This window comes from Hakea prostrata, chromosome 2 (genome assembly GCF_041222555.1).
Source record: "Hakea prostrata isolate BN-2017 chromosome 2, UWA_Hpros_2, whole genome shotgun sequence".
NCBI lineage: Eukaryota > Viridiplantae > Streptophyta > Magnoliopsida > Proteales > Proteaceae > Hakea > Hakea prostrata.
In genome coordinates, this window is record NC_142601.1 from 28,987,548 (window position 1) to 29,000,080 (window position 12,533).

Genomic DNA, 12,533 nt, shown 5'->3' on the forward strand with positions numbered 1-12,533 from the left:
AGGCGCTCGACAGAAAAAGTATCGTTCGCGCCATCTTTTGTGGTTAGAAGGGCAAGTTCCTTTGGCAAGGATGCTGCCCCTCCAATCAAGTTCAGCCTTATTGCGTTTGGACAGAAAAACCCATCCGGGAGGATGAGAGATAGAAAGAACATGAAAATGTACAAAGAGAGAAAGAGATGGCGTAATGCCAAGTTCAAAACACAAACCCAAGAAGCCGACGATGAGACGCCAGCTATTGGGAAGGAGCATTCCGGGACAAATGTCCCAATGATTCAGAACTGCGGAGAACAAAGGATTAAAAAAGGGAAAGCGAACCCCGCTTTCCAGTGCATCTATGTACAGAGAAAATTCACCCGAAAGGGTTGAATCAACCCTCTCATCAGAAAGGGGAGCCCTAACCTGATAAGAGGAAGGAAAATCAAAATCTTGGATGGTCTGAAAGAAGGGTTTCTCATTATAAATGGAGGGAACAGAGCCAGGTCCACCATCGGACCTGGAAGTTTGAGGCTGCCTAGAAGACTCGACAATCTTGGAAGATCCAGACTCGAGGAAGGCAGGAGGAGTTTCGGTTTTTCTCTCTAAACCTTTTTGAGAAACTTCAGCAAACTCGCGCCAAAGGACAGTTAGGGTTTTGTTATCACTATCCGACTGTTCGGAAGCAGGAGAAGCAAAAGCCTCACTACTATTACCAACACTGGGTACCAGAGAAGCCCCATTGTCCGCCATTACTTGTTTCAGTAAACTACAAAAAGAAAAAGACCAGTAAACTTACTGATTCAGTGAGGCAGAAGCTTGAGAGCAAGAAGGCGCGAAGCAGACAACAAAGGTTCAAATTCTAGACAGGAAGAATGAAACCTACGAAGACAACGAACCGCTTTTAAAACACCCGCACGAGTGTTCGGGAATCTGAACGATCGAGATTGATTCAAAATCAACGACCAAGATTGAAAGACGTTTTGAAAGTTTGAACTCTCGAATCCGAAACAGGCTTTCGGAAACCGTCGCTTGGATTATGTGAGCCACGACAGATCGACTGCAAGGTGACACGTGGCCTTACCCTCACAACGCTCGAGGAAAAGTGACCACCGCATTAAGTGTGATATGACATTTAATGGAGCACGCAGAGTCTATCGCCTGATGAAGAACCCAGTTAAAAACCAAGCCCTCGGGATCGACTGAATGCTTGGTCTGGGGGGCTCGTGATACGGAGAAATTATGATCAAACTGGGTTTGTACCTGGTTCGACCCTCGACCCCGGTCGAGACAGAGGGAACCAACTCGTTCCCGAGCGAACCGGATCCAGAAGATGGCTTGCTGAAGAAGAAAACTGATTCAGCTACAAGCACACCCTAATCCTACTTATGGATTAGGGTAATTACCCTAATGATGGCAGACTCGAATTGACGGCTGCGGCTAATCATTATCGAAGGGATAATCATCGCATAACCTAAAGAGTTATTCTCAGAGTCCTCTACTAGTCCAAACTAGTAGAAGTCTGTTGCTCAACGGATCTATCTGCTAAGATCCAACGACTACCCGAAGAAGGCTCAAGTGCATCCAATGAAGGAGATTCGAAGGTACACTCTATATAAACCTCACTACCATACGAGGTGAGGAGGATCGAAAACACACAATCTGAGACTCAGGTTCAGATACATACTGATAGACTTAAACTATCAGCGGCTTATGATCTAGATCACCTTTCCCAGTTCTTCATTCCTTAGCTCTGTACTTCTAGCAGAGCCATTTGTGATTAAGTTCATCAATTGACTTAGCCTTCGGAGGTGGACTCCCGACCCCCGCGGTCGGGCCACATCTGACGCTTTCGTTTTGCAGGTCATCACGAGGAGATCTAAGGGGGGGGGGGTTTTGGGGGCAAAAAAAAAAAAAAAAGAAAGAAACCAAAAAGAAAAAAAAAAAAAAAAAAAAAAAAAAAACCAAATATGAGGTTGTTGTACTCATTAGTCGATTGGATTGGTCTACTGCCTCAATCGACCAATGAGTAGACCAACAGAGACAGTGGCCTTCAAAAATCAAAGTTTTAGAATATGAAACCGAATTTGGTGGTTCAAAAGGGTACTAAACAAGGGGGAAACTACAATGACAGTATACTAGTATATAGAGGACTCCAAAACACTAATCAAATCAAGTCTTCAAGTTACAAATTAGGAAACAAAAAGTTACCATAATTAGATCAATCATGGTTCTTGAAGAGTTCTTAGTAAAAATCATGGACAAGAACAATAGGATGATGGATTACTAATATGACAAAGGATTCATGAATAACATGCATAGATTCTCAAGAGAAATAGAGCTAAGGCTGAAGAACATCAATCTAAATAAGGAAAGAGAATGAATACAAGTTTTCCTTCAAAAGCGAGTGATGATCTTGATGAAAATCATCTACCAAGCTTTAGATCCTTAGGAAAAGAGAGGGAATGAGTAAAGAGATAGTTGCAACAGAGATACAACATCATCTCTATTGTCCTCAATCAGAAAAGGAAAGAAAAATAATGGAGAATCAAAGATGAAACATAGAAGAGGATGATCACTCTTTTTGTGTACAAGAACGAGATTTGACGAAGATCCGTCAAGATAATCACCAAGGATGCAAGGGAGATGACTTGCAGAGGGCTCTGGTACGTTCCAAAGAGTTTGGAGGCAGAAAATACGAAGTAGACTCGAGATTGGACTTAAATAGAGCAAGCAAAGACCTAATTAGCAAAATCAGATCCCATTGGTCGATTGAATTGGTCGACCAATCAGAACAGCAAATCAAAAACAGGGAATTGAAGGCTCAGATCAAATCCAAACATAAAGGGGTTTTGCATGCACACCATGTGACTTACCTAGTAGGTAGAAATGCCTTCAAACCATGACAGAGAGCACTCCAAGTCCATCAACTAATTCCATCTTCATTAGGGTGCAATTTTCATAAATGGAACACTGACATCAACACTCATGGATTCTAAGCCAGCCACCAAGTCTTCCATTGGGATGGCCCATAACTGACTTCTTGCTTTACTTCGGGTTGTCGGACCTACAAACAATAGGGTTTCCGGGTCAAGGTTAGGGCTGGGGTTCACAACGAAGACTTTACTAAGAGGAAAAGTAGTAAATACCTCGATTGGATGTGCCTGAAAGTATGGCTGTAGCTTTCTGGCTGCTATCATAAGAGCCAAAGCCTGCTTTTCGATCTGGGAATATTGCGTTTCCGCGTCGAGTAGTACGTGGCTGACATAATAGATTGGCCACTGTTTTTTGTCTTTTTCCCGAACGAGTACTGCACTTACCGCCGAGGGGGATGTTGCCAAATATAGTTGCAAAATTTCTCCCTTCTTTGGTCGGGACAGGAGTGGTGGTCTTCCCGGTGTTTCCTTCAGATCTTCGAATGCCCTTTGACATTCTTCTGACCATTTTGCTTCCTTACTGCCTCTCAAATCTTTGGGTGCCTTGAAGAAAGGTAGGCACTTTTCTTCTGACTATGAGATGAACCGGTTCAACGCAGCTACTCTCCTTGTTAGGCATTGCACATCTCGAACAGTCTTGGGTGCTTCCATGTCTATCAAAGCTTGTATTTTGGCCGGATTAGCCTCAATACCTCTTTGAGACACCATAAAGCCCAGGAACTTGCCCGAGGATACACCGAAGGCGCACTTTTCCGGGTTTAACTTCATCTGGTATTTTCAAAGTACTGAAAATACCTCTGCCAAATCTTCAATATGTTTTGACCTTGCAGTGCTCTTTACCAACATATCATCAACATACGCTTCCACCTTTTTCTCGATCAGGTCTTTGAATATTTTGTTGATAGCCCTCTGATAAGTAGCCCCTACGTTTTTCAGGCCGAACGGCATGACTTTGTAGTAAAAGCTTTCACGATCAGTCATGAAAGCAATAAACTTTTCATCCTCTTTATTCATGAGGATCTGGTTGTATCCTGAGTATGCATCCATGAAACTTAATGTTTCATATCCCGCGGTGGCATCTATTAAAAGATCTATCCTGGGCAATGGATAACAGTCTTTCGGGCAAGCCTTGTTGAGATCTGTGTAATCTGTACACATTCTCCACTTTCCATTTGCCTTCTTGACCATTACCACGTTGGCCAACCAGACTAGGCATTCGATGGGTTCAATGAACACAGAGTTCTTCAATTTTTCAACCTCGCCTCTAATGGCCTCGTGCTTTTCTATGGAGAAATTTCTCCTCTTTTGAATAACTGGTTTCACCTTTGGATCTATCCATAGTTTATGCTCTGCAACCTGCCGATCAATTCCCAGCATATCCTCTGTAGACCACGCGAACACATCACTGTTTTGTTGAAGAAAAAACTTAAGTTCCTTTTTGAATTCCTCTAGCTGCTCAGATCTGATATAGGTAGTTCTTCTTTCATTATCAGGATGCAGCTGGATTCGTTCCAACTTCTTGACTGGTTTGGGTCTTTGCATCTCTGCCTTGTCCCGATCGTCTCGTATTTCTATTGGTAACACTGTTACCTTCCTCGGGCCCTCCTTATCTTTCAAATATGCTACATAGCACTGTCGGAAAATTCTCTGGTCAGAGGAAACCTGACCGATTCCCATTTCGGTTGGGAATTTTATCTTCAGGTGCTTTTTTGAAACTATAGCACCTAACTCCGATAGGGATGGCCTTCTGAGAATGACGTTGTAAGCCAGAAGTTCTCGAACCACCAAAAAGTTTACCCGAACAGTAGCCTCTTTGGGGAATCTTCCAATTGATAAATCCAGCTGTACAGATCCTTCAGCTATTGCGGACGATCCAGCAAAGCCATATAGGTGCGTGGATGACGGCTCCATTAAGTCTTCATCCACTTTAAGCTTTTGATAAGCTGCATAAGATAAAAGGTATGTAGCAATCCCTATGTCAACTAACACTCTGTGTACCTCTCGGCGTGCAATCTCTACTTTGATGACTATGGCATCATCATGAGGTAAACAGACGCCTCTTTCATCTTCTTCACCGAAGGTGATCGAACCCTCACCATTCGGCTTTTTCCGCTTCTGTGTTTCTCAGGTTCAACGAACTTGGATTTGACCTTTAGCTTCCGGAGCGACTCAGGTTCGGGACCTCCAAATATTGTCAGTATGGGTGACCGAGTGGCATCGATCACTTCCTTTCCTTTCTTAGATTTGGGAGCTTCGGTTGGCCGTTCTGGACTTACCGATCGTTCCCTCTTGTTACCTATGTCTCGCAGTTTTATTCATCTCCCCCTGACGAAACTGGATAGGTGGCCTTGCGATATCAATCTTTTGATATCTTCCTTTAAGTGCCTGCAATCATTGGTATAATGACCGTAATCCTTGTGGAAACGGCAATACCTCTCCATATTTTGCTCCCCAGGCTTCGTGGGAAGCTTTGGTGGCCACTTCAGGATATTCTGCCTCTTGATAATGTTCAAGATGTTAGCTTGAGGAGTATTCAATGGAGCATACTCACTCTGGTCGGGAGACCTTTGCCACCACGCCTGGCGAGGCTTTCCAACTCGATCACGAACATTTTGCTTTGGCCTCTGCTTGTTCTCGGGGGCCTTCTGTTCTTTTGTAGAGGCCTTGATGTCTCCCTGGCGTGCATCCAAGATCTCCATCACCTCCGCCTGCTTCTGACACCTTTGCACCAGTTCAGCATAAGTGGTAGGCATATCTTGAAGTAGTAACTCCAAGAGTCGCCGGTTAGTGAGTCCAGTGAACAAAGCAGTTTTAGCTACCTGTTCATCTAGATTTTCTATCTCCATTGTGACCCTTTTAATTCTTTTCAGGTATTCTCGAATCGATTCACTTTTCCCTTGTCTGATAGTAAACAAGGTTTCCTCAGTCTTTTTTATCTGGATTCCACTTTGGAATCGTCCGATGAATTTTTGCGCCAACTCCTCAAAGTCCACGATCCTTCCTGATGGGAGATTTGAAAACCACTTTTGTGCTGCTCCGGTCAAAGATGAACGAAATAATCTACAAAGGATTTCATATGAATTACCCGCAATGACCATAGTCTGCTTGGGTAATGCGATGTGAGCGATGGGATCTCCCGAACCGTCGAACGTGGAAAAAGTTGGCAACCGGAAATTATGAGGAAATTGATATCCGGCTATGGCCTCGGCAAACAGAGTCTTTTGAATAACCAAATAAATATCATCAGTTATTCTCCCTCTCGCCAATTGTCCGAGTCTTTGATTGATATTGGCCAATATGTGTTGATCGATCACCGATGATACGATCATTATCCCGAACCACGCGACTGATAGTTGGTGAGTGAGTTCGCACTCCTGCACCCAACTTTGTTGTTGAATGAGTTGTGCTTCCTTGCGGTCCTTCAAACCGCTCATCTCTTCTAGGGAGTTCTCTCGTTCTCCTAGGTTCTCTTTCTTGTCTCTGGGCGCCTTCCCAAAAATTCTAACCGACATTCTGGTCATCGATTAGTCTTCGCTCTAATTGCAGAGAACGTCTTGGTGGGAGAGAAGTCAATACTTCCTACCTCTGTATTACGCGCCTTCCCGCTTCGCGTTGATCAGGTGCTTGCGGCACCACCACTTGCCTGGTCAACGTACGAAGCATCTGATTCACCTCCAATAGCTAGAGCTTCAGTTGATCTAGCTAGTACTGGAGTGGACCAGGAGGATTATTACCTCCTTGACCACCATCTTCCTGTACTTCATGAAGTCGACTTCCCTCAGGGATATCTTCTGGATTATTTCCTCCTGGGAGTTGAACACCAGCTTCTCGCTGGGCTGTTGTAGCTGCTGCTGCTGCTGATCTAGTAACCATGGCTTTTTGAAGCGTTTCCCACAGACGGCGCCAAATGATGCGTCCAAAATCTGCTCAGCCCTTACATCTCTTGTGGATGATCTGCAAAAACGAACGTCAGATGTGGCCCGACCGCTGAGGTCGGGAGTCTACCTCCGAAGGCTAAGTCAGTTGATGAACTGATCATAAACGGCTCTGCTTGAGCACATAGCAAAAGAATGAATATGAATATTGAGAATACGATTCAGATTGTGTATATCCCTTTTTTACCTTGTAGGCAGGTGATGTCTTATTTAGTGTGTACCTTCGAATCTCCTTCATTGGATGTATTGAGCTTTCTTCGGATAGCCGTCAGATCTTAACGAATAGATCCGTTTATGGTTTGGCTAATAGATAACTCCTTTGATAATATGATCGTTGTATGGTAGTTATCCATATGATCACGATCATGCTCTTCCGCAAGTGTTGTTAACCGTCTCCTTGATGATTCGTCCACTCCGATTATCACGGATTCGGGCGTGCTTGTTGACTGAATAAGTTTACTTCCTCAGCAAGCTATCTTTTAAACCTGGCCTCGGAAGCAAGTCGGTTCCATTCTTCCCGACCGGGGTCGAGGGTCGAACTAAGGTCAAACCCGGTTCGATTATAATTTCTCTGTATCACCTACAATACATATTTCCGAGTTAAGGTTGTGAGGAATTTCACATGTATTTTGATCAACCAAAATACATACCACAACTATTTCAAATTTTCTTTTTATAATAGTTGTATAATAGACCACTAATGGGTCAGACCAAATCAGCACAAAAAACAAGTGGTTTCTTAACCTCCAGCCCATACCCCGTTTATTAAACCTCGATTTAGTTTGATTTAAGCCTTAACAGGCTGATTGTGATCGGTCCAAGCGATTCAACACTAAAATTTGACACCCTTAACAATTCCTCATTTGGGCAGCGAACTCCCCTTTTTTTTTAGTCCAAGTGTCAACATGTTGTTTACCAAAGTAAGCTAACGTGTCGTTGTAAACATGAAGATGGGAAGATTGGATTGTTAAACATCTCAAACAAATCCACTTACATATTCTTACCAAAAAAAAAACCCACCCATATAAAGCAATCATCACTCAACCCCCTCTAAAGCCACTTTGAATAAGATAACATTCTGTGTTTCACAGTTCCGTTCGCCGTCTTGGCTCATTTTCTCTGAAGCTCTAATGGCGAAACTAAGGAGCCTGGTTTTCTTCTTCAACCTCTGCTGCCTCTTCAATATTCTTGCGGGTAAGACAGTAGTAAACCATAGACGAACTCGTTTCTGTTTTCGTTCCTTTCTTCTTTAGTCTTAATGGATTGATGGGAACTTTGTTTTCAGCTCATCAACATCTCCATCAGAATATTCGACAACGCTTGGGCCTTTCAAAGCTGTTTGTCTTTGGAGATTCTTATGCAGACACAGGGAATACTGGAAAATCATCAAAATCAAATTCTTGGAAGCTACCGTATGGAATCACTTTTCCCGGTAAACCTTCCGGCCGTTTCTCCGATGGCCGTGTTTTGACAGATTACATTGGTACGTCTCTCTTTGTCTATCACTTATTCTTCACCTTTCCTTCTCTGTCTCTCTCTCTTAGTCTTTTTATCTCTTCTCTTTTTAGTTCTCAATAATTGCTTTCTTTAGCTTTGTGGTGGGTTCTGACTTAACTTTTATCATTGTTTTGGTTTGGGTTTCAATATGATTTATCTCTTCTCTTTTCAGTTTGAAATCATATTCTCACCTACTATCATCCACTGATGGTACGGGGGGCGAGCGGTGTATGATGATCCATGCTTTTGTTTTTAGTTTTTTCTTAAAACATATTTTCTGAAAAGTACTCTTTTGGAATTTACATGGTGTATTAGTGATTTTTTTTTCCCTTTCATCTTAGACCCATCACAAGGACTAGAGTCATGGCCTGTACATTAGGCTGGACAAGGGGTGAGAAGGGATCTTGCTTCAATGTTGCACGTTAAATGCGCAAGGACTGTCAAGCAAAAGACTGAAACAGTTTTCAGTGAAAAGGCGTAGAGGAACGTTGGGTCAAATTCAAAATCTCCATGTACTTACTACTTCTACCTATAAGGTTGTCACAATTGTGCTAGAAGGATATCCACCACTAGTAAAAGTATGAGTGAATTGAGATCTAGGTAAAGAACACAGCTTACTCAACCCTTAGTCAACCCTTAGTAGTGGATCCAAACTAGATACAACCTAAGTACTGTTCAATGCTAAAATCATTATAATAAATCAATAATATTAAATAAAATTTTGATGATTTTATTTAAAAAAATAATGTTAATTTGACTCGTTTCACCCTTTAAAAACTACCTAAAATGTATCAACGTACCAACAAACAACTCGTAATCGTATGAATGAACCATATACACAAAAGATTAAAATAGAAGAAAAATCATATCAAAAGAAGACTGGAGACAAAATTTTCTGACTTGATTGATCGGTGCCACCATGTTATCAATTATGAACATCACTATATTGATCCCGCCATATTGGGTTCCACTCTATCCAAAATCTATGGCGGTTCATTTTTCATTTATTTAATTTTTGGGTTTTTCAGTAAAACGGTTAACCTGTTTTGAATATTTCACATAGGATTAACCCTCTTTACTCCATGATGTGCTAATTTTTATTTATACCCAAAAAAAATGCTAATTTTTACAATGTAACTTTTAGATTTTAATTTTCATGTACATCAACCTTAAATTGGGTAGAGAAAGTTAAAATGGATTGAAATTTTAGAAAGTAATCCATTGATTGGGTACAATTATTTGTTAAATTTTAGTAGGAATGCACTTGAAATAAACTTCTTCACATATCGAGATAACATTTATTTTAGTGTTTCTCCGAGTGGCCTAGTTAGTTCTGATCCACCATGCATTACCGTCTCCTGAACAAAAACTTGTAACTTTGTAAGTCGATCACTTGATTTTTTTTTAATTATTATTTTTTTCTATTTGACAAATCGAAAAGGATTTTTTTTTTTGGTAATCCAATCGAAAAGGATCCACGTCTTAGTTTGTACTGATTTGGCATGTGTTTGGTTAGTTTTGTTGTTCATTATGGGAGTGGTTGGTTAGGCATACCTCAGTTTTCCTTGAGTTTTTTTTTTTTTTGGTAGACTCAGTTTTCCTTAAGTTAAACGTAAACACAGCTCTAAATGCATCTAGGAACCAACCACATGCAATTTAACATGGGACCCACAATACTGTGGCTTTAGTTCCTGAGATTCCGCAAAACAGGTGAATAGAGCACCCAGGCTTAATCTGGATTCACATCGTCTGTAATTCCTTTCCCTACAATTCCTTGTAATTCCCTCATAGGATTGTGCCATGTGGCATTTAAGTAATTCAACGGTCACCCAACAAACTAGAGTTTAAATAAAATTCAAATGTATGGGTGGATTTAAATAAAATTTAAATTTAGCTTGAATTGGGTAACCGTTGGATTACTTAAATGCCACATGGCACAATCCTATGAGGGAATTACAGGGAATTGTAAGGAAAGGAATTACAGACGATGTGAATCCGCTTAATCTTCACCCATATTTCCTTATTTTTCATGTACTTGTTTAAAATTTCATTTTTGTGGATGTCAAAAACAGCATGTTTTATGGGAATAAAATCTCCCATACCATACAAAGGGAGGAAGATAGGGGCGAAAGCGGCGAGAAATGGGATGAACTTTGCTTACGGAGGCACAGGTGTGTTCCAGACGCTGGCCCCAGAGCCAAACATGACCACCCAAATACTCTTCTTCACACGCGTCCTACACGATGGTGGCCTTTACACCCCTACTGATATCGGTTCCTCTCTCGCTCTTGTCTCTTGTGCTGGCAATGACTATGGTTCTTATTATGCTCGCGGTGGCACTACCGAGGTATGTTATTTTAAGGGTCCCAATAGAACTACTTCAACCAAATTTAACTATTAGAGTCAATTTTCTACGTACCATACACTAGATATTGTACCACATACCATGGCCACGAATGGTGAGAGATCGTCTTTGATGGTTGAAGATCATTTATGAGGATTTGCATTAATTGCTTCATGGTGACTATCAATGATGTGTCGTCAATCGTGACCCCAAACTATCTAAGTCAAGATCCTGTTTGGCCGTGATTGGGCTCAATCCATAGAGCACGGCCCGTTCTTGGTTGGGCTTGGATTGGGTTGGATTGGATTCCACCTTCCTCTCTTTAATATGAATTCTAGTGGTGAATTTGTATCAACCCACCATTGGAGTTCATAGCCTTAAAGAAGCGTGGTTTTAGTGCACCGTATCAAATAGGCATTGTTGACATGAAAATCCACATGGTATCAGATTTGGTTTGAGTGGGTATTAGATAGATTTGCCCTATAACATTCCTTAAAAATTGAATTTTTGGACTTTATTACTCCTTGTCCTTCTTGTGCGACGAAACGGTATCGATCGGTTATTAGTTTGCCTTGATATGAGTGATACGGCACCGCCTGGAACTGACACACAAACTACCATAATGATAGGGCTTGCCGGCTTTTATCGCATCGGTGGTTAATCAACTGGCTTTGAATTTAAAAAGTATTCATGACATCGGAGTGAAAAGAGTAGCAGTTACAGCTTTGGAGCCCCTGGGATGTCTACCTCAGAGCACAAGGACTTGGTCATACAAGCAATGCAACGGATCCCAAAACTCAGCTGTCAATCTCCACAACGTATTGCTGCAACAAGCTGTTGCAAAGTTGAATAATCAGACAAAGGATTCTGCTTTCCACATTCTTGATCTCTATGGTGCTTTCATGTCCACATTCAAGAAACAAGGAGGTGATTGATGCTTCTCTATCTCTCTTGTTGGGTTGTTTGTTTGGTTTGTCTGGTTCTTCTTCGTGGTTAATGTGGGATTTTATTTGTTGTTTAGGAAGCATATTGAAGCCTTGTTGCATGGGTTCGGGGCAGTTCTCATGTGGAGCTGTGGATGCGACAGGTGCACAGCAGTACACAGTGTGCAAGAAACCTAATTCTTCATTCTTTTGGGACGATGTTCATCCTTCGCAGTCTGGTTGGCGTTCTATTTATTCGGCTCTGCATAATTCTCTTTACCAACTGTATCAGTAACTTCACTGAGTTCTTGCAACTTCTGCATCATGTCTCTCTCTCCCCGGGCGCTTAGTGGGTTTCAAATTTGGATCCGGATCAGCTCCTCCTCGTGGGGCACTCTGCTCCCTTCATGGTTAGTGACCACAAATTATAGGAGGGCCCACAGGTTTTGGGTGATGGTTTTTTTTTTCTTTTTATGTTTTATTATTTTTACCTGTGGGTCCCACATGATTTGTGGTTGTAACAGTCAGAGAAGCACAGAGTGTTCTCTTGACGGGTAGATGATCCACACTCTTCAAATTTAAGGTGTTTCATGCAGTATTGTGCAAAAAAGTAGCAATGATGTTTGCTTTTGTGGGCAAATAAAAAAATTAGTTGGATTACTGTAAGATTAATACAATTGACTAATGCAAATTTTCCTCTATTCCAAGTTTCAAAAACTTCACATCCCCTCCTTTTATTTATTTATTTATTTCCTCGCTAAAAGGTCATTTTTATTAAAGAAAAAAAAACTTACAACAACTACACATAATCATACAAATAAGGAACCAAATGACTCAACTCGCAACTTCAGTTGCACCCAATACACTCAACCTCACTGATTTCACTCAATAATGATATAAGAATGGTAGGGAGAGAAATTTCCTC

At 41.5% G+C, this 12,533-nt stretch overlaps 1 protein-coding gene across 1 annotated transcript; it reads left to right on the forward strand.

Annotated features, from left to right (window-relative positions):
* Positions 1-7,920: 7,920 nt before the first annotated feature.
* LOC149024188 (GDSL esterase/lipase At5g03610-like) lies at positions 7,921-12,290 on the forward strand. The gene is made up of 5 exons (XM_089142903.1): positions 7,921-8,038; positions 8,130-8,327; positions 10,414-10,688; positions 11,315-11,612; positions 11,707-12,290. Exons 1-5 carry the CDS (start codon positions 7,975-7,977, stop codon positions 11,901-11,903), a joined length of 1,032 nt encoding a protein of 343 aa, XP_088999029.1. The 5' UTR covers positions 7,921-7,974; the 3' UTR covers positions 11,904-12,290.
* The last annotated feature ends 243 nt before the right edge of the window (positions 12,291-12,533 follow it).

Excerpts from the sequence above, each read along its gene's own strand:
- LOC149024188 (XM_089142903.1), top strand. The coding sequence starts at position 7,975 with ATGGCGAAACTAAGGAGCCTGGTTTTCTTCTTCAACCTCTGCTGCCTC. Across the intron at positions 8,328-10,413 it reads TGTTTTGACAGATTACATTG|CATGTTTTATGGGAATAAAA; the intron begins GTACGTCTCTCT and ends TGTCAAAAACAG. Across the intron at positions 11,613-11,706 it reads CACATTCAAGAAACAAGGAG|GAAGCATATTGAAGCCTTGT; the intron begins GTGATTGATGCT and ends TTTGTTGTTTAG.